This window comes from Lygodium microphyllum, chromosome 4, assembly GCF_053477565.2.
Source record: "Lygodium microphyllum isolate KBCC chromosome 4, Lygodium_microphyllum_v1.1.10, whole genome shotgun sequence".
Classification (NCBI taxonomy): domain Eukaryota; kingdom Viridiplantae; phylum Streptophyta; class Polypodiopsida; order Schizaeales; family Lygodiaceae; genus Lygodium; species Lygodium microphyllum.
The window spans coordinates 16,050,717-16,072,817 of NC_141138.1; the positions used below are offsets into that span (position 1 = coordinate 16,050,717).

Below are 22,101 nucleotides of genomic sequence, written 5' to 3' on the forward strand. Positions count from 1 at the left end.
GACAGGCGGTCTTCTTCGGCCAAAGTTCTCTATATACCTGATTTGGGCTTTAACCTATTGTCTGTGCATGGTCTTATTCAGCTAGGTACCCGAGTCATTTTTACACAGGATGCAGTCACAGTGGAGGATGCTTCTACAAGTGATGCTCTTTGGACAGGTACACAGGAGGGTGGGCTTTATAAGCTCATAGCCTTGGCTGCGAGGGCTTCCCATGAGCTTGGGCTGCTTTGGCATGCTCGGTATGGTCATTTGAACCTCGATTCTATTCGGCGGGCTTCTCGGAGGAAGATAGTGGAGGGACTTCCAGATTTCCATCCTCTTCACACTTTGTGCCCTAGCTGCTTGAGGGGCAACCATCATAGGCAGCCTCACCCTCAGGTTGCCTCTAGGAGGGCTACTTCTCCGCTTGAGTTGGTTTACATCGACCTTTGCGGACCTATGGACATGGCCTCCCTTGGGAAGGCCAAGTATTTGATGTTGATTGTGGACGACTTCAGTTGTTATGTGTGGTCTTATTTCTTGGAGTACAAGAGCGAGACGTACTCCCGTTTCTGCAAGTGGAAGGTGTTTGTGGAGACACAAACAACTTCCAAAGTTCGTGGCGTTCGAGCTGATCACGTTGGCGAGTTCACTTCTCACCTTTTCTCTCAGTTTTGCAGGGATCACGGCATTCGGGTGGAGTATTCCCATCCGAACACATCATTAGAGAATGGTGTGGTGGAGTGTGCGAATCGGACCATGGTGGAGATGGCCCAATCTATGCTGGAGCATAGGAGTCTTCCTCATTTCCTTTGGGGTGAGGCGGTGCTACGACGGTGCATATTCGCAACCGCTCTTCGACTTCGGCTTTACAGGACATGACTCCTTATGAGGCTTTCTTTGGGAAGAAGCCTTCTGTGTCCCACTTTCGCATCTTTGGGTGTGATGCTATTGTCCATGTGGACAAGAAGAAGAGGAAGACGAAGCTCGGCTCTAAGTCGAGACAACTTATCTTCGTGGGCTATAGCACGACCACGAAGGGATATCGGCTGTACGACCCGACGACACGGAAGATTGAGGCGAGCAGGGATGTGATCTTTGATGAGGCTTTGGCCTCCATGGATCCGATTGATGGTTCTATTACAGGTGCTTCTTCGACATCGACGGACTACCCCCCACCTTCTCTACCTTCTCTTCCTTCCAGGATACCCCTTAGCACCCCTCCTTCGTCGTGGCCCTGTCCCCCTCTCATTCCTCCTTCTACTACGGCTTCCTCTCCCCCTTTGGCGGAGATGACTCCTTCTACAAGTTTTTCCACCCCTTCAGACTCCCCTCAGGAGTCTTCTCGGGATCCACAGCCATCAGATGGGAAGCCTTCTTCAAATGAGGCGGATCTACCTTCACTTGGTGAGGGGGAGTCCCTCTCAGACACGGGTGCTTTGCAGGTTTCGGAGACTATTTGGTCTCCCTTGCAGCAGGAGGAGTCTCTTAGGATTCCCTTATGGTATCGCCGGCTCATGCAGGATTTAGGTGTTACTCACTTTCTTGCTTCTTCTACAGGTCCACACAGATCAGCCCGCTTACAGGCCCTGCGGGATAGTTCACTATGTGTAAACTATGCTTTTATGTCTCAGATTCTTCAGGATTCCGAGCCTTCCACTATGGAGGAGGCTCTTGCACAGAATATTTGGAGACAGGCTATGCAGGCAGAGCTTGATTCCATCGAGCAGAACCATACTTGGGAGCTTGTACCGCGTCCCAAGAAACAGAAGGTGATAGGTGTGAAATGGGTCTTTAAGACCAAGTATCTTGCAGATGGCTCCTTGGACAAGCATAAGGCTCGGCTTGTTGCCAAGGGTTTTGCACAATGAGCAGGATTGGACTACTTCGAGACTTTTGCTCCTACAGCTCGAATGTCTACCATTCGAGTTATTTTGGCTCTTGCAGTTCACCACTGTTGGCCTGCTTATCAGATGGACGTCAAGTCAGCCTTTCTGAATGGCGTCCTTGAGGAGGAGATCTATGTTTCACAGCCTCCTGGTTTTCTTGTGCAGGGGAAGGAGAATCATGTCTACAGGCTGCGGAAGGCTCTTTATGGCCTGAAGCAGGCTCCTCGTGCTTTGTATCAAAGGATTGACTGCTTCTTTCTACAGATTGGTTTTCAGCGCTCCGATCATGATCCTAACCTCTATTTTCGAGTTGTGGGTTCTCTTTGTGTTTTCCTTATTTTGTATGTAGATGATCTTATCATTACAGGGAGCGACACTCAGCAGGTGGATCATACTCGGTCCATTCTTCGGCAGGAGTTCCACATGACGGATCTAGGGATCCTTCATTTCGTTCTAGGATTGGAGATCTATTAGATGGCACAGGGCATCTTTATCTCGCAGCACAGGTACATCTCCGAGCTTCTTTCGCAGTTTGGTATGGTCGCGTGTCGGCTTATTTCTTGCCCCATGGACCCTGAGTCCAAGCTTTTGGCAGATGGAGTCCCCCTTACAGATGCCACTCGTTACAGGTACCTTGTAGGCTCTCTCATCTGGCTGATTCACACTCGGCCGGATATCTCTTTTGTGGTGGCTTTGTTGTCTTCTTTTATGAAGACTCCTACACAGGATCACTGGAGGGCAGCCTTGTGTGTTCTTCGGTATTTACATGGGACTCGATCCTACGGAACATGTATGGAGATGGGATCACCCTTTCTGGATGGAGTGATTCTGATTGGGCAGGTGATGTGGATTAGAGACGATCCACTATAGGTTATGCTTTCACCCTTGGATCCGGTGCTGTCTCTTGGAGCAGCAAGAAGCAGCCTACTGTGGCACTTTTTTCTACAGAGGCTGAGTATCGGGCCCTATGTTCGACCGCTATGGAGGCAGTTTGGCTCCGCCACTTGCTGGCAGAGATTGGCTTTTCCCAGACAGGACCTACAGAGCTGCGCGTGGACAACGAGAGTGCCCTTGCTCTGGCGAAGAACTCGGTTTTTCATGCTAGCACGAAGCACATTGAGGTTCTATATCACTTTGTTCGAGAGCGGATCGTGGATTCGGAGCTGGCAGTGGCTTATTGTCCCACGGTGGACAGTGCGGCTGATCTCTTCATGAAGCCATTGCCTCAGGCTTTTTTGCTTCATCACATGCGGTTGTTAGGTCTTCAGACCCTCCCAGGATCTGAGTGGGGTGTTAGCCTGCTCTCTTTTCATTCTCAGTCTGTCATCTCCTGGTTGTGAGCTCCTGTCAGAGTCTGGCAGGAGACAGAGGAGCTCTATCAGTTTTGTGTTTGCTGATTTAGTCTGCATTCCCTTCTCAAGTGGCACTCAGCCCAAAATGGGCTTTTTTGTGTGCAGTCGGCCCATATTTGGGTAGGTCGGCCGGTTTGTGTGCAGTCGGCCAGTTTGTGGGCAGGTCGGCCAGTTTCAGCCAGGTCGGCCAGTCTTGGCTGGTTTGGGGCTATATATAGCAGCCCCCCCAGTCATTTTTATTACACATTCTTCTGCAGATTCAGCACACACTCCCTTCTCTCCCACTCCGGCATTGGTGCTGCCATTGCTTCCAGCCTGTTCTGGTGCCCTCACTGACGCTTCGGGCTGCGTGCAGGGACTGATCAGTCCACAGTTTTGTATTCAGCATTCATTACAGTTAGTGCAGATTTTCTTCCTTCATTTTCTACTTTCTCTCTCTCCTCCTCTGTGTTCGTGCTCTTCTTCCGTTGCGCACTCTCACAGTTTCTTTCTTGTTGGCTCAGTTAAGCATGCACTGTTTGTGAAATCTGCAATGATTTCTGTCCAATGCTTTAGGCAGACCTTTCTTGTTGTATACCACTTTTGTAGTTTTGCAAATGATTTGCTCTACAGCTACTTCCATTTTTAAGACAGAAATTTAGGGTTCCATATTTTTGATAAGATAATGCCTCATGAATAAAGGTGGAAATATACAATGCCCACTAAACTCAATTTCCATGACATGCATTAGACATAAAGATTGTACTCTCTTTAGCAACGGTGTTACTCTTTGTAATAGATCGGCAACTTTGATTTCTCAGATATGAGCAGTTTGTCAATTCTTTGGAGGAGGCCACAAAAGATAAGCTTCCTTTTCTCAAGGAAAAGGCCGTTAAGGTAATTCTAGTTCATCTGAAATTTTCCAGTCAAATGGGTACATTCTTCATCTAGATGAATTTGCAGTCTGTAAAATTTGCACTTATGATTCAGCATCGATAATATTTGATCTTAGTTGTTTGCCTATAACCTATTTCACAAAAACCTCATTATGTACTTTTATGTGCTTGATTGTGGTTTATATAATGAGGAGTACATTGCCACATTGGATAGTTACAGCTTTGACAATATGATAAAATAGAAGGCCATGCAAGGCTGTAACATTGATCATCCCATTGTCCTCAGTCCTGACACTTGGTCTTTCTCTGTGTTTTTGGATGCATTTTGTTCTCATTGGGAGATTGTTGGAAGGAAGGTTGAAGCACAAATTTTCAGTTGAGCGTTTGCTGAATTGCTGCATTGCTTGCTTACAGAGTCTAGGCACCTGCACGAAGGCAATATGTACACAGCATGAATGCAGATTGGTATAAAACAGAAGGTTTATTGGAGATGTGCACTTCTGCCATTTACCTCTGCTGCCATATGCCTTGAGAACTATCAGACATATAATCTGGGGATGTATGGTGAGTGGGAACTTCTGCATGGCCTTTTTATGCAGGATGACTGAGCCAAATTGCCTGGTTGTACCTTTTGAACAAGCCTTGGGAATACACTGCTGAAGTTCTGCTTTGTTCCATTCTGGCCTTGTTGTAGTGAGGTGTATTTTTCATGCAGTGTAAACCCTTATGATTTGATGTCAACAGCAAATCATTCTGCATTGATAAGTACTTCACCCTTTGCCTATTAAGGGGAAGGCAGAGAAGAATTTTGAAAGTCAAATGGATGGCATGATGGTGAAAGACCACATTGATGGATTTTGAGATTCGTCATAGGGCAAAGTGTCCTTATGGAATACGTAGGGGTCTTTGGTTTGAGGATTTGCTAAGAAGAGTGAACATTAGGCACAACCACTGTTTTTATATATGACTATATTATGACAAGTTTGCATTTGTATAAGTGTTGCATAGTGGTCTATAGAGTGTGATGCTTATTCTATAGTTTTGCCATTATCACTAAACAACCTTCCTAGATTAGTAATTTGCTTTTCTGTTCCACCTTGAACATGTAGAATGGCCCCCCTTAGCATTAGCCCACTGATCTTGTAATTAGGGGTATTAACAAAGCTAGTCTGAGGAGCTATCACTCTAGGGTTACGGCCAAACCCACCAAGGTAGGGTCAGTATGTATGTACTGATTTGATTAGTATGTGATCCTGTATGGTGCATGATGTGATCAATGTGAAGAAAACTGCTAGGGTTTGTACTGAGGAAACACAGAGTGTATGACCACGACAGAAACACAAAGAGACAGACACAGACACAGACACAAAAAGCAAAACTCAAAACTCAAACACAAACAGAAGAAGGGAGAGAAGAACACTCTGAAGCGAATGAATATTGTAAATGAATGTAAGAGCGTTTTTCATTTGCTTTCCAAACTGACAGTCATTACAAAAATCAAGTTGAGAGCCTTTTCCATCAACCCTCTTCAAAGAGGTAAGGACATCAAGTTCTTTTTGGCTCATATGGCCTAATCTCTTCTGCCACCACTCCAAATAATAGCCAATTTCAGCAACTGCAAGAAACTTGCCATTCAAAGCTTCACAATGCAGACAATACAAAGTGCCCTTCTTGGTTCCTTTTGCAATCAGCATGGAACCCTCTTGCAATTTCCACAAATCACCACCAAACAGTTTAGTGTAACCATACAAGTCAAGCTGTCCAATAGATAGTAAACTCATCTTGATGCCAGGCGCATATCTAACATCTTTCAACACAAGCTCTTGCCCATTATCCAAAGAAAAATATATAGTGCCTATCCCATCCATGTTGCAAGCATGGTTATTTCCAAGATATACTTTTCCATAACTACCTATATTATTGAACATAGCAAAACACTCCAAGCAAGGAGTTACATGGAAAGAGCCACCAGAGTCTACAATCCAAGTTTGAGTAACACCATCATCAATTGACAAAAGTGCATCAATCACATCAGCCTTGGTGATCTGCATATCGTGCATGTGACATACAAGGGCATTATAATCTACTGCACATAGTACGCCAGTCTTTGTATGCGAGAGCTCCTCTATGACCACATTGGCGGTCACATTGGCCTTTTCCTTACCTTTGGCTACCTCAGATGCATCTATCTTATCCTCTTTCTTCTTTTTGTCTCCTGCATTCTTTTTTCTCTCTTGTTCTTTCTTGTAGTACCTGCAATCAGGCTTCTTGTGGCCTTCTGACCACACTGATAGCAAGTAATATCACTCTTTTCCTTTCCTTTCCTTTGCTCTTGCTTTTACTTTTTGTCCAACATTTGCATTTTTTTGTTCAACCCTGCCTCTAACATTGTAAGCTGAGTTGCTGCCTTCTCCACTAGACTTACGTCTAATTTCTTCATTCAAGATTGAACCCCTCACACCATAATATAAGAGATTGGGGTTATTACTGAGAGAAACTACCAAGGTCTCCTAGGAATCACGCAGTGTCATGATCAGAAAGATCTCCCTCAACTTATCATCAACATCCAAATTAGCATCCTTGAGCTGATTTAAAATACCAGTAAATGCACTCAAGTGCTCAGCTACAGGCTTGGATTCATCCAGTCCCATATTCACGAACTTGTGCATTAAATGCACCCGATTAACATGTGTGGTGATCTCGTAGGTAGTCTTCAACTTCTCCCATATTGCATAACCAATATCTAAGCCCTTAATATCTGTCAAAATGTCATCAGTGACACCCATCTTTATATAAACCACGGCCTTTCTGTTGACTCTGACCCAATCTGCAGCAAACATTTGTGCATGTTTATCTTCTTGCAAAGCATCCTCACAATCCTTTAAGAACAATATGCCCTGCATACGGTCTTTCCAAAGGTCAAAGCCTTGACCATCAAACCATTTGACTTCCATCAAACTCTTAATGTGAGAACTGGAAGAAGTTGCAGCAATTTTTATCACAAACACAAGTGTAAATGCATTGAACTACAAGAGCACAAGCTAAACCAGCAAATACACTGCTGTTCTTGCCCAACCGGCAATAAAACTTTGCTGGTTTTACATAAACTAGCCACCACGCGGGTAAATATTGCAGAAATTTACCAAAATTTGCACAAAATCCCAAATTTCCAGGTCCAATAGTGCATAAATGTTACCCAATTTGACCTAGCTGAGCAAAATTTCATCAATAACATGAAAAGCCCCAAATTTTCCAAGTCCAATGTTAAGAAAATTTATTTGGATGAGCAAAATTCCAAGAAATTTGGCAAAATCCCCATTGTAACTAAGGTCAACATGCACAATGTTTGCAATTTCTAACACAAATGCCATTGTTTAGCATAAACAACATCAAATCTGGGAAAAGCCCTAAATTTCGAACATAATAATACACGTGTACAGTACACAGAGGTGAATAAAGGACCTTTACATCCCAACAACTCATCGCATACACCCATTAGCAGATCTATACCAATGAAACGCTTGACAAGGTGGAGAGGAAGGTGAGATGGATGCATTAAGTGTGATGGGATCGAAACCTGTAGACCAATCAGTCAATCCCTCAAGGATAGTGAAAGAGACTGTCTTCTAATGCTGTCGCATGCTACATGTCTAGCAGCAATGATTGGTGTTGAAGGAGCAGATGAAGCGGAAGCGGGAGGTGTAGCCCCACTGGATTGTGCAGTCGCAATGGTCTAGTGAGGCTTTTTAGTTGGGAGACCTTGGGCCTTGGAGTAACACTACTTCTCCACATGGCTGGATCTGTGGCATTGTACAAAACCTATTTTTCTTAGGGAGTTGCATGCTAGATAGGTCTTGATTCTTAGGTTCCATTAAAGGAAGAGGTGTCACCCTTGGATTGGCTTGCCTTCGCATCTTGTGAGTTCTTGCGACTGTTGGTTTTCCCTCTCGAAGAAGAAGCAACAAACCCCCTTTGCTTTGAATAAGATTGTGATGAGGATTTTGAAGGGGAGAGAGTGTGCAATGGAGTGTGAGAGAGTGCGCAATGGAGTATGAGTGAGACGCAAGCTCTAGAGCTGAGAGTTAGAGAGAGTGAACGAGAGATAGGTGTACCAGATCGTGATGGTACACAAATAATAAAAGAATGTATTTATATGTTAGGGTACAATAAGGGTGCGTTCACACCTGTAAGACTATTTACACGGAGACGAAGGGACTTTACACCCAACAACCTCCACTTAAAGGCCCGAAGTGGTACCTTTAAGCTAGCCAACTCCCACTGAATGAATGCAATGCTCATGTTGAGCCTTTGCAAGACACTTAGTGAGAACATCTGCAGGGTTATCTTGGGTTTTGATCTTAGTCAGTGTGACAAGACCATCATCCAAGACCTGTTGAATAAAGTGGTACCAAACATCTATGTGTTTGGTACGTGTATGGAACATGGCATTCTTAGCTAGACATACTGCACTCTGGCTATCACAACCAAGCACTGGAGTACGTGAAGAAAGACCAAAATCCCTGACCAAACGGCCAAGCCAAATAGCTTCCTTAGAAGTTTCTGTGGCTGAAATATATTTAGCTTTTGTAGTACTCAGTGCTACAATTTTCTACAATCTTGAACACCAAGAGATAGCTCCACTAGCCAAAGTAAAAATATATCCACTAGTAGATTTCCTAGTGTCAAGATCTCTTGCCATGTTTGAATCAAAAGATCCTTGCGACTGTAGTGTATACACTTTTCTTGTGTACCTTTCGAGTATCTGAAGATACATTTCACTGCTTCCCAATGTGGCTTGCGAGAGTTAGACATGAATCTGCTAACAACTCCCACTGCATGAGCAATGCTAGGGCGAGTTGCAACCATGGCATACATCAAATATCCACAAGCTGATGCATAAGGTATACCCTTCATGGCACTAGCAATTGCATTATCCTTAGGGCAATTAACTTTGCTAAGCTTTGTATGTGGCAGTAAAGGCACACCAAGAGGCTTAGCATCAGCCATATTAAACCTATCAAGTACTTTGCTGATGTACTTGTCTTGTGAGAGATACAACAAATGTTGCCCTCTGTCTCTTTTAATGCGCATGCCCAAAATGTGTTCAGCTACCCCCGAATCTTTCATGGAGAAGGTTGAACTCAGCTGCCTTTTAAGAGCATTTAAAGTACTCTTATGCTGTCTTGCAATCAACATGTCATCCACATATAAAACCAGCACAATAAGGCTTCCATCATTAGCCCTTTTAGTGTATAAGTAGTGATCTGCATGACTGCGTTTGAATCTATGGCTGAGCATAAAGGTATCAAATATTTTGTGCCATTGTCTAAAGGCCTGTTTCAACCCATATAAGCAGTGTTTCAGCTTACAAACCAAATGCTCTTTTCCTAGAATAACTCTTCATCCAAGTCACCATGAAGAAAAGCAATCTTCACATCCATCTGATCCAACTCCAAATCCAAGGATGCAGTGGAAGCAAAACAAAACACGGAGCGGAGTTATCTTCACGACTGGTGAAAAGACCTCCTGGAAGTCTATGCCTTTCTTCTATGTATAGCCCTTAGCAACCAGCCGTGCTTTGTACTTGGGCTTCCCATCAATACATTTCACTTTGTAAATCCATTTATTAGGAATAGCTTTCCTATCCTTGGGTAAAGGTACAAGCTCCCATGTGTTATTTGCATATAGAGACTCCATCTCTTCCTACATAGCAAGCTCCCACTTTCTCTTGTTTTCACATGACTGTGCCTCTTTAAATGTCAGAGGCTCACCCTCATCAGTCAACAAAATGCAATCCAAAGATGGCTGAAACCTCTATGGTTGCCTTCTGACACGTATAGACCATCTTACCCAATGATCTGTATTATCAGGCAGTGGGCCTACATCTTGAGGAATGTGCACACCATCACCAGGTGGCTGATTTTCAGCATTTTCTTGCTGCTGTAATCTGTTTTCAGCATGTTTTTCTCATTGTCCTATTTCATCTTGTGCCTCTATTTGCTGTCCATGATCTTCTGGCTGTAGCACAATAGGTTGCTGCACATTTTCAGCATCAAAAGGGACAAAACTTTCAGCTAATGGCTGCTGAATGGCTGGCTGTTCATACTGAAATTCGACATTCTTTTTGTCAAGATCACCATGTGTATTATTTTTCAGGAACTTTGCCTCATTAAATACTATGTCTCGGCTGCGTACTATCTTCCTGCCGCCCTGAGGAAGCCAAACTCTATACCCCATCTCTCCCTCATCTCCATATCCCATGAAGATGCCCTTGATGGATTTTCATGTCTAGTTTGGTTCTCTCTTCTACAGGTACATGCACAAAGGTATCACAACCAAAGACATGCAAATGGTCATATGAAGCAGGTTTGCCAAACCAAACCTCTTCAGGAATGCCATTTTCCGATGCACGATTGGGAGAGCGATTGTATACATGAACTGCAGTTTTGAGAGCCTCTTTCCAAAATTGATGTGGGAGATTAGCTGTGGACAGAATGCATCTGACGCTCTTACAAAGTGTGCGATTAAATCTTTCAGCCATGCCATTTGATGCACGATTATAAGGGGATGTCAACTCCCTCTTAATGCCATGCATCTCACGAAACTTGTTAAATTCATTTGAGACATACTTACCCCCATTATCTGTTCTTATGGCTTTTAACTTAAGCCCTTTCTGTGTGGTAGCAAAAGCATGAAACTTTTTAAAAGCATTCAGCACTTCCTTTTTGCTCTTAAGTTTATACACCCATGACTTTCTATTGAAATCATCAATGAAAGTAACAAAGTAGTGTGCACCTCCATACGAATTAATAGGCATAGTGCACACATTAGAGTATACTAAGTCAAGAGCATTAGACTTTTTAACGACACTAGAGTAATAAGGAGACTTCACTTGTTTTCCATATAAGCAATCATTACAAAATTCGAGACTAGAGCCTTTCACATTGAATCTCCCTAAAGAGGAGAGAACCTGAAGGCCTTTTTGGCTCATATGACCAAGTCTTTTGTGCCAAAGCTCCATCTGTGAATGGACTTTAGCCACAGCCGAGAACTTGCCAGGTAACGCTTTACAATGCAAGTAATATAAAGTCTTCCTTTTGCTGCCTTTAACAATCAGCATAGAGCCCTTATGGACCTTCCAGGATCCACTACCAATGGTAGTAAAATACCTTCAGCATCAAGCTGCCCAACTGATAGTAGACTTTTCTTTATGCCAGGTACAAATCTGACATCTTGCAAAATCAGCTCTTGGCCATTTTCAAGAGCCAAGTGAATGGTGCCAACACTCTCTATCTCACATGTATAGTTATTACCCAAGTAAACCTTACCTAGGCAACCTGCAGTGTATTCAGAAAATGACTCCAAAGAGTAGGTAACATGAAAAGAGGCACCGCTGTCCACTATCCATGATTGTGACAGCCCATCATGAGCTGAAAGTAAGGCATCAATTACCTATTTTTTGGTGATGTGCATATGTAGTGACGGGAGAGGCACGAAGATTGAGATAGCAGGTGTTAGTTGCGTGGAGAGACAGAGTGTGAGAGAGAGCAGATCAGAGAGTGTGCACGTTTTTTAGGTACAATGACAAGTGTGTATCTTTAGGTTTTTAGATCAATATATATGTGTAAGTACAAGTGCTAAGGGTGTGTTCACACCCGAGCACATTTAAAGGCACGAGGGCCTTTATTCCCAACAACCTCCCACCTAAAGGCAATGTGTCTTAAGAGGAGAAAAGAATCAACTAAGTCTAGATATGTACAAAGATGAAATAGATATATCTATCCAACTCCCATCATCTTACCGCAATGAGCAAACCGCTCTGCTGGAAGACCCTTGGTGAGAGGGTCTGCAGGATTATCATTTGTATGCACTTTGATAAGCTCAATGCTCTTGCTGTCAAGTACATCTTTAATGAAGTGGTACTTCACCTGTATGTGCTTTGTCTTTGCATGAAAGACAGGATTTCGCGCTAGCATGATAGCACTTTGACTATCACAATGGAGAACAAGTAACTCTATGATGCCAAGCTCTCCGACTAGACGTGAAAGCCATGAAGCCTCCTTGCATGCCTCAGTGGCAGCCACATACTCTGCCTCTGTAGTAGACAATGCAACACACTTTTGTAGCTTGGAGATCCAAGAGACTGCTCCTCCTGTGAAAGTAAACACATACCTAGAAGTGGATTTTGTGCAATCCGCATGACTAGCATAGTCTGCATCCGTAAAGCCAACAACAAATGTCTTCTGCTTTCCAAAGCAAGTGCACAACTCCTTTGTACCTTTGAGGTATCTCCTAATACCTTTCACTGCATCCCAATGCTTCTTGCCAGGGGTTGCCATGCATCTGCTAACCACTCCCACTGCAAAGGCAATGTCAAGACGTGTAGCAACCATAGCATACATCAAACTGGCAACAGCTGAAGCATATGGTATTTTGGCCATTTCAGCCTTCTCATCATTAGATGTAGGGCTGTCCTCTGCACTGAGTTTCACATATGGAGGCAATGGAACCTCAATTGTTTTCGCTCCCTCTATATTGAAAGCGCTGCAAAACCTTGGAGATATACTCCTGTTGAGATAGATAGAGTAAGCCTTTTGATCTATCTTTGAGTATTCGCATACCAAGAATGTGATTTGCGTCACCAAGATCGTTCATGTCAAAACTGCCATGAAGACTTTGCTTCAGTGATTCCAAGGCATGAGTATCCCTACCAGCAATCAGCATGCCATCAACATACAGAACCAAGATAATCAGGCTGCGATCTGCGGGCTTCTTGGTGTATAAGCAGTGATCCACTTGACTTGTATGAAAGCCTTGAGACTGCGTGAATGTATTCAACTTATGATACCATTCTCTGGGTGCTTGTTTCAGCCCATACAAACTCCTTTTGAGTTTACATACCATCTTCTCTTTCCCTTGTTCAACAAACCCTTCAGGTTGCTGCATATATATGTCGTCATGCAAATCACCATGTAGGAATGTAGTCTTTACATCCATCTCCATGAGCTTCATATCTTCAGTTGCAACCAAGCCCAAAATGGTTCTCAATGTAGTCATCTTGACTACAGGAGAGAAGATCTTATGAAAGTTAATTCCATGCTCCTGCTTGTACCCCTTTGCAACCAATCTTGCTTTGTACTTTGGTGAGGAATTAGAAGTGACCTTCATCTTGTAAACCCATTTGCATGGAAGTGTTTTCTACCCTTTACTGTACCAAGGTCCAAGTGCCATTTTTCTCAAGAGAGTCCATTTTTGACAGCATGGCTTTATACCATTTCTTGCTATCGTGTCTGTCCATTGCTTCCTTGAAGCAAGACGGTTCACCACAGTTTGTCAACATGACATAATCAGCGACATTGTTTGCACCAGGAACAAATTTGTGAGGTTGTCTAGTAGCTCTAGATGATCTCCTAACCCAATGGTCATTGTTTGCTGATTGGTCCTCCAAATTTCCATTTTCAGCATGCTGTCCTGGCATTTCAGCCTGCAAATCAGCATTAACAGCTTGCTGTCTTGGCTGTTCTTGCACATGTAGTGGCTCATTTTCATGGACAATAGCTAGCTAATCATTTCCACCATCATTTTTTGCATTTACAGGTTCATTTACAGCAGGTATTTGTTGCTGTACAGTGGGCACATTTTGCTGACCAAAAGGTATTTCTTCACGGAATACAACCCTACGGACCTCCTCAGTCTTTTCGGGCTGTTTGTGCATGTGATCTTCTCGGAAGATAATATCATTGCTGCGTACTACTTTTCTTTTCTCAGGATTCCATAATTTATACCCCATTTCATCCTTGTCACCATATCCTAGGAAAATACATTTACAGGACTTTGGCTCAAGTTTACTGCGTTTTTCTTTACGAATGTGCACAAAAGCCTCGTAGCCAAACACTTTCAGATGAGCATATAAAGGTGGCTTGCCCGACCACGCTTCTTGGGGAAAGCGCCACTTCATTAGAGATTTGCTTGACAACAGGAGCATTGAGCTTATCAAAGTGCATATAGAAGATAATCGTGCAGACCTACTTACGAAGGGTCTTCCAGTAGAGCGGTTTGCTCATTGCGGTAAGATGATGGGAGTTGGATAGATATATGTTTCAACTTTGTACATACCTAGACTTAGTTGATTCTTTTCTCCTCTTAAGGCACATTGCCTTTAGGTGGGAGGTTGTTGGGAATAAAGGCTCTCGTGCCCTTAAATGTGCTCGGGTGTAAACACACCCTTAGCACTTGTACTTACAGATATATATCTATCTAACAACCTAAAGGTACACACTCGTCATTGTACCTAAAAAACGTGCACACTCTTTGATCTGCTCTCTCTCACTCTTTGTCTCCCTGCGCAACTAATACCTGCTGTCTCTTGCCCGCTCTGATATTAGTTTGTAGTGACGGGAGAGGCACGAAGATTGAGACAGCAGGTGTTAGTTGCGCGGAGAGACAGAGAGTGAGAGAGAGGAGATTAGAGAGTGCACTTTTTTTAGGTACAATGACGAGTGTGTACCTTTAGGTTTTTAGATAGATATATATGTGTAAGTACAAGTGCTAAGGGTGTGTTCACACCCGAGCACTTTTAAAGGCACGAGGGCCTTTATTCCCAACCAGTGTACTTTCATGGCCAATCGTGCGGTGCTTATCACCACTGATTGCAATGGTACTAAGGCAGAGTGCAAAAGAAAATTGTGTCAGGAAGCTCTTGAATGACCACACTAGATGTAACATTTGTCTTTGCAACTTCTTTTGAGGAAGAACTGCCATCATCTTTCTTATCATTTCTCTTTTTCTTACCTTGCTATTTCTTTCTTTCTTGCTCTTTCTTGAAGTACCTGCAATTGGGCTTTTTATTCCCTTTACGCCCACACTGATAGCATGTGGTATCCTGTTGTTTGCCCTTGCTTTTGCTTTTGCTTTTGCCTTTATTAGCTGCATTACCCCTCTTTTCAGACCTACCTCTTACATGTTAAGCTGAGCCACTGCTTTCACCACTAGACTTTATTCTAATTTATTCATTAAGGATTGAACCTCTAATACCATCAAAAGTCAAAGCGGGTTGTTGCTAAGTGACACAACCAAAGATTCCCAGCCGTCAGGCAAAGTCATCAATAAGAAAATAGCTTTCAATTTATCATTGAAAGCCGCTAAACTAGAATCTTGCAATTGAGTCAAAACCCTTGTGAAAGCACTCAAATGCTTAGATGCTGGCTTAGACTCATCCAACTCCATATTTACAAGTTTATGCATTAGATGCACTTGATTCACAGGAGTTTGATTTTCATAAGTATTCTTAAGCTTTTTCCGTATAGCATATCCTGTATCAATACGCTTGATGTCTGTAAGTACATCATCAGACACTGCCATCTTAATGTATGCAATGGCTTTCTTGTTAAGTCTAGCCCAATCCACATCGGTCATAGCTGCAGGCTTAGTCTCCAAGAGAGCACCTTCACAGCCCTTGAGAAACAAAATGCCTTGCATGCTATCCTTCCACAAGTCAAAGATAGTCCCATCAAACCTCTTGATTTCAAAGAGGGATTTAGTGTCATTGTTGCTAGAAGCATTTGCAGCCATTTTTCAGCAATACACCAGAAATTCAATGCTGCAATTTATGACAGCAAAAATGAGCTGAATATTCAGTTGATTTCAGCCCAATTTTTTTTCTCCAACAAATAATAGCAAGATTCAGTCCAAGTACATGTATAGTAGTAGAACGAATGACTTTCAGGAGTATGACTGCAATTTTAGCATACATTAAATGCATACGTCATTGCTAGGTAACTCCCACTTCAGCAATATCACCAAAAAATAAATGTGTAACAATCCCAGATCTGCAAATGATCACTAAGACTGCTACAACATGAATAATCAGCAATACATCAACTCAATGGGAGCTGTCCAGCATGTGTATTGCATGCATATGTGCTCCTATCAACTTCTGATACACAAAACACCAAGAAATCTCTGCAATTTCTCCAAAATTGCACAAGTGGGAGATAAAAAATGCTTAAATTACTATGCTTATGGCAACAAGATTGCTTCAACTATATTCCCAAAGTGCATTTCATACATCAACTTTGCCAAAATCCAGAGATTTCAGCAAAAGTCCCAAAATTTCACTATCAAATCTGCCCCAATTGCATTAATACATGTTCCTGAGAGCATTAAAATGGGCAAATTTAGCAAAATTTCACAAAATCTTACAAAAGCCCCAAAATTTCCGGGTCCAAGTGTGCACAAATGTAAGCCAATTTGACTCAACTGAACAAAACTTCACCAATACAGCAAAAGCCCCAAATTTTATGGGTCCAATGTTGAGAAATTTCACTCAAATGAGCAAAGTTTCAGTAAATTTGGCGAAATCCCCAATTTGAATGCACACAATGTCTGCAATTTCTGACGCACATGTCTCAATTATGCATGAACAACACTCAATCTAAAAAGCCTCAAATTTTTGGGCCTAAATTTGCACAAATTTGCACACTGTGCTTGTGTACGTGAACCCCCGTCAAGCCAAGGGGAAATTCAAAGAGGATTTTGAAGAAAAAAGGGATTTTGGACTTTAAAAAAATGGAGTGATGGGGTTCATTGACTTGCCCGTCTAACGGCAGTTATGTCGCGTGACTTGGAACCTCGCTGGCTTGTCACCTGTTTGTCGATGGGGCTTGTGCCCTGTCGACTATCCAGTCGTGTACGCTTGACACCTAGCCTTGTTGCCATGCGCTGGTCAGGTCGTCAGTCCGTCTGTCTCCACATTGGTTCCCCGTCCGACTCGTCAGTCACAAACGTCACTTGTTGCGTAGCAGTTGCCAGTCACTCACATTGGTCATGTCTACACGGTCCTTTGTCGTCTACTAGGATTGCCCTGTCATCTGTCGACCATTGCTACTCTTGGACCTGACGCTTGTTACGTAACTACCTGTCCTGCGACCTAACACTTGTACACGTGTCACCTTAGTTGTTGACTACTGTGCAGAAGCAAGCTTCTTCTCTTGTGCAAACTTGATTCACACTTCTTGGGAAGCGGGAACACCATTACTAATGCTCTGATACTAGTTTGAAGGGGAGAAAGTGCGCAATGGAGTGTGAAAGCAAGGCGCGAGTTGCAGAGCTGAGAGTTAGAGAGAGTGAACGTAGAGATAGGTGCACGAGATCGTGATGGTACACAGAATAAAAGAATGTATTTATATGTTAGGGTACAATAAGGGTGTGTTCACACGTGTAAGACCATTTACATGGAGATGAAGGGACTTTACATCCAACAGATTTGTTGTAGACTTGATTGTGTAGGCTTGCGTAAAGCAAGAACTGACACTCAAACTTGTAGAAGGTCGATGGTTTAGGCTATGAGATGATGTGTTGGATGAAATTAAAGTATTTTTTGGACTAGTTATTCAAGAAGAATGTAACTTGATCGTCGTTTGACTTCGGAGAGCCAATAGTGGTGAACTCGGGGAGTAAGTGCCTATATGCAGCCAACTTGACTTTCAGATCATCCCCTTCCTTAATAGAAAACTCTTGAAGATTAGTCAAGATTTATGCGCCGAGTATGATCTTTGGCCGCAATAGCGGTCGAGAAGGTGACTTCAACTCTCTAACGTGAGTGAGAAGTGTTGTAACTGAGAGTGAAACTCAAGAAGCAGTCCCTATATCATCTCAACATTAGTTCTGGCATTGCAGGCTCTCCTTTGACGGATGTAGTCAGGGTGAGCTAGTTGAGGGTCCAGCATAGGCTCTAGCATAGAGACAGGGAACGCTCGTTCCGGCACATAGGAACGGATTAACGCGTTCCAAGGGGTTCGGGCCAAGGAAACGCTGGCGAAACGTTCCAGCCCGTTTCTTGGCCCGTTCCCTCTCGTTCCAGTTCGTTCCTTGGCCGTTCCAGGTCCGTTCCAGCTCAAGAGTTTTTTAATTTTTTTAATTTTTCACTTTTAAGTTTTTTTATTGTAGTCGTTGCCCGCGCTGTCTCTAACTGCCCGCGTGTCACCCGTTTCGCGCCCGTCTGTCTGTCGCCCGTTTCGCCTGTGCCCGTCTGTTTGTCGCTCGTGCTGTCGCTCATTTCGCCTATGTTGCCCGTTTCGCCTACGTCGACTGCTCCCGCTGGCACTCTGCACTCCCGCCGAGTACCTGGTCCGCCCAGTCCGCTTGCCAACTGTCCCCGCCCACTTCGCCTGCTCCGCCTGCCCTTTTGACTGTCCCGCCGACTATCTCGCTTGCCCCGCCTGCCCCCACTGCCTAGGCCCTACTCCCACCTGCTCTCGGGACTCGTCTACCTCTCCCGCCTTCTTGGCCCGCCTCTCTTGCCTGGCGTGACTTCTCCTCGGGATCAGGTGAAGTCTCAAGGTCCGAGGATCATTATCTCGATTCTCAAATTTGTCATTGTCCCAAATTTGGAAGCTGAAAATGCACCAAATTTTGGGGCATTTTCAGCAAGGAATTGCAGGCTGGAATGCCCCAAAATTGGGGCATTTTGAGTCTGTCATTGCCCCAAGTTTGGGAGCTGAAAATACTCCAAATTTTGGGGCATTTTCAGCAAGGGAATGTTCAATGCAGGCTAGAATGCCCCAAATTTGTCGCATTTTCAGTAAAAGGAATGCAGGCTGAAGTAGCACCAAAGTTCTGGCATTTTTAGCATTGCTAAAAATTTAACACACACATGTTGAAATTTTGGCTGCAAATTTCTGCAATTTTATTGAACTTTACTGATTATTTGTCACTTTTATATAGATGGCAGCATTGACATCTATGGGATCTTCATCATCCTCAGCAGGTACTTCGTCAACAACTGGATGAAGTCGAAGCACTACTTGGTCATGGTGGGATGAGGTAGATGCAGGGGTGCCATTGAGAGGTGGAGGGGCTCGCCCTTGGAAATGCAAACTTTGCCCTTATGCTCGCACTAGTGGGGCTGATAAAGTGAGAGCCCATCTTCTACATGAGGAGGGGAAAGAGGTGCGTTTTTGCACCAATGTATCAATTGAGAAAAGGCAGGAGTTACTTGACCGCATAGCCATATCTATGGGGAATTCACATGCCAGGAGGACGCCAAATATAGCAGTGGATCCAACAACATGGACTCCAAGACCAGCAGGGCATGGTGATTCATGCAGAAGACCACCAGGATTAGTGGCTACGTAGCCTTCTCGTGGGCCATCAATGGCAACAGGTCGTGGTGCTAAACAGAGTTCATTGCACACTTCATGGGAACCAAAGAAAAAAGAGGAAACAGATGCAGCAGTGGCACGCTTTTTTTACCATGACCATATTGCATTCAAATCAGCCAGGTCACCTTATTTTTTAAATATGGTGACAAAGATTGCAGAGTATGGACCCACATATAAACCCCCTTCATCAGAAACTATCAGGACTACATTGCTTCAAAAGGAGAAAGTAGCCATAGAGATTGCAACAGCAAATATTCGCAATCAATGGGCAAGAAATGGAGTGACATTGATAGCAGATGGATGGAGTGACATACGCCATAGGTCCATACATGGTGTTGTTGCATATTCTCGTGGAGATGTATACTTCATTGGTAGTCATGATGCTTCAGAGACTGGAAAGAGTGCAGATGTATTGGCATCCGAGTGGTGCGAGGCAGTGCAGGCTGTTGGGGCAGAAAATGTAGTGCAGTTTGTGGCAGATGGTGAACCTACAAATAGGGCAGCAGGAAACATTTTAATGGCAATGTATCCACATATCACCTTTAGTCCATGCATGGCACATTGCTTGAATAACTTGTTGAAGGATATTGGGGACTTGCCATGGATTGCATCTCTTGTTGCGAAAGGCAACAAGATTATCACATTTATATGTAATCATCAGTACTTGCATGCTGAGTTTCGCAAGAGAAGTGACAAAGAACTTCTTAAATACTCGGATACATGATTTGCATATAACTTTCTTATGCTTGGTCGATTGCACTATTGCAAAGGTGCAATTAAGGAGCTATTTGCTAGTGATGAGTATGAAAATTGGACTGGGGCTGCCACTGCTACTGCTGTGTTATGTAATGCATATGTTTCTGATAGAGATTTTTGGGATGAGGTTAATCACACCAACCAAATGGTTGATCCTATTATGCACATGTTGAGGCTTGCAGATGGCATGGATCCATGCATTGGGAAGATCTATGAAGGTATGGATCGCATGATTGAGAGGTTGGAGAGTTTGGAACGAAATGCAGATAGGTATGAGCAAATCAAGAAGTTATGCATCAACAGATGGAATGAGTATGACTCTCCTATGCATGCTGCAGTATATGTGCTTGATCCTGAGTTTCAAGGAAAGATGCAAGAAAGAAACCTTGACGTGGTCAAGGCTTGGAACACATTGCTTGCAAGGCTTTATCCTAGCCGTGAAATGCAACGCAAAATTAAAAATTAGCTCTCTGTATATCGACAAACATTAGGGATGTTTGGTACAGAGGATGCACTAGAGGACAGGACAAATATTGGGGCTGCTTTATGGTGGGAGGACTACGGAGCAAAAGCTCCAGAGTTGCAGAGTTTGGCTATTCGTATTCTTAGCCAAACAATTAGCTCTTCTTGTTTAGAGCAACTATGGAGCTCCTTCAATCACATTCACTCAAAGAAGAGAAATCGTCTTGGTACAATGAAGACCAATGACCTAGTTTATGTGAGCTTCAATCTTCGCTTGCTAGCTCGTACATCAGTTGCAAAGGCTGATTCTTTTATATGTTGGGAAAAAGATGACGATGATGATGATGGTGATGATGATGGGCAAGATGTTGTTCAGCAGGATGAGCATTCAAGCACAGTGGAGCCATCTTCCATGAATCAGAGCACTTAGTAGCTAGCCTTTTGGAACTTTAGAGTATTGACTTGGAAATTGGAGCTCTTGTAACTTGGATCTTTACTATTTAGGCTTTAAAGTTTACTGTTTAGTGCATATTTTGTGTTTTTGCAATGCACACTTGTTGCCAGTTGGACTTATGCAACATTGTTGATTACAGTGTTGAATTATGAATGCGACAATCCATTTCTGGTTACAATGTTTTGAATCTTTATTATTGTTGAAAGTTGAAACTTGATTATTATGTCTCTAGAGTGTAATTTCATGAATTATAATTCATGGTTGATAATAGATATGATCTGTCTCTCTAGATTCTAAGACTAGTGTTGACTCTCTCTCTCTCTCTCTCTCTCTCTCTCTCTCTAGAGGATATATATATATACCGTTCCCGTTCCCTCGCTTTGGGCGTTCCCCCCGTTCCAGGGGGTCCCGTTCCCTTTCCCGTTCCCCGTTCTTGGTAACTATGGGCTCTAGACCAACGACGAGGTTCCAAAGACCCTAAGACTCAAGCACTTGTTGCATGAAATTTGACCAAGTGGTAAAATTCAATCCGTTAAAATGAGTCTTATGCGTGAAGGCGTTTTTGGTTGTTGCAACTAGAGTGGTAGTGCTAGGTGATGGATAATGGGGGAAAATGTAATGTGGGTAGGATGGGGGAGTGGAGTACACTTGGGAATGGGCCCGAAAGTGTCCACTAGGCATGCGGTGAGTGTGCAAGGTGGATCCATAGGTAGGGATGAGCTGACTAGGCCCATGCATGGTATCCGCATGAGTAACCCAAGGAGGTGGGACGGAAACACGTGGAGCAGAAGATGGGAATCCTTGCGTAGGTGTAACCCAAGGAGATGTTGAAGATGCACCAGAAGGTGAGGATGGAAACTGTTGTGTCTGAGTAGTCATGTAAGATGTGAATCTGGGGGTAGTGAGGGGGATGCCCATGACAGTTGGCCTAGGTGCTATGGGTGTGCTCATGTATGGAAAGGTAAGAGGCACTATGTTAAACGGTGACATTCCCCCTAACGAAGTACCAAGGTGCAAAGAGGTAGAGGATGGGTTAGAGAATGAGAAAGTGCTAGGAGCGGAGAAGGAAGATCCAATCCCTAGCATGTGTGAGGCAAAGGTGGAGTGTGATCCAAGGTTTTGGAAAGATGATGAGAGGTGATCGAGGTGTGATGTAGAAGAGGGTGGGATGGG

General features: G+C 43.5%; 1 protein-coding gene across 2 annotated transcripts in view; it reads left to right on the plus strand.

The window, feature by feature from the left end:
- Positions 1–22,101, plus strand: part of EDA25 (CCAAT-binding factor) — a 144,700-nt gene that overhangs the window by 46,742 nt on the left and 75,857 nt on the right. For both annotated transcript variants that reach the window (XM_087675730.1, XM_087675729.1), the window contains exon 4: positions 4,021–4,096. In XM_087675730.1, coding sequence (XP_087531856.1) covers positions 4,021–4,096 — 76 coding nt within the window. The remainder of the gene's footprint in view (positions 1–4,020; positions 4,097–22,101) is intronic.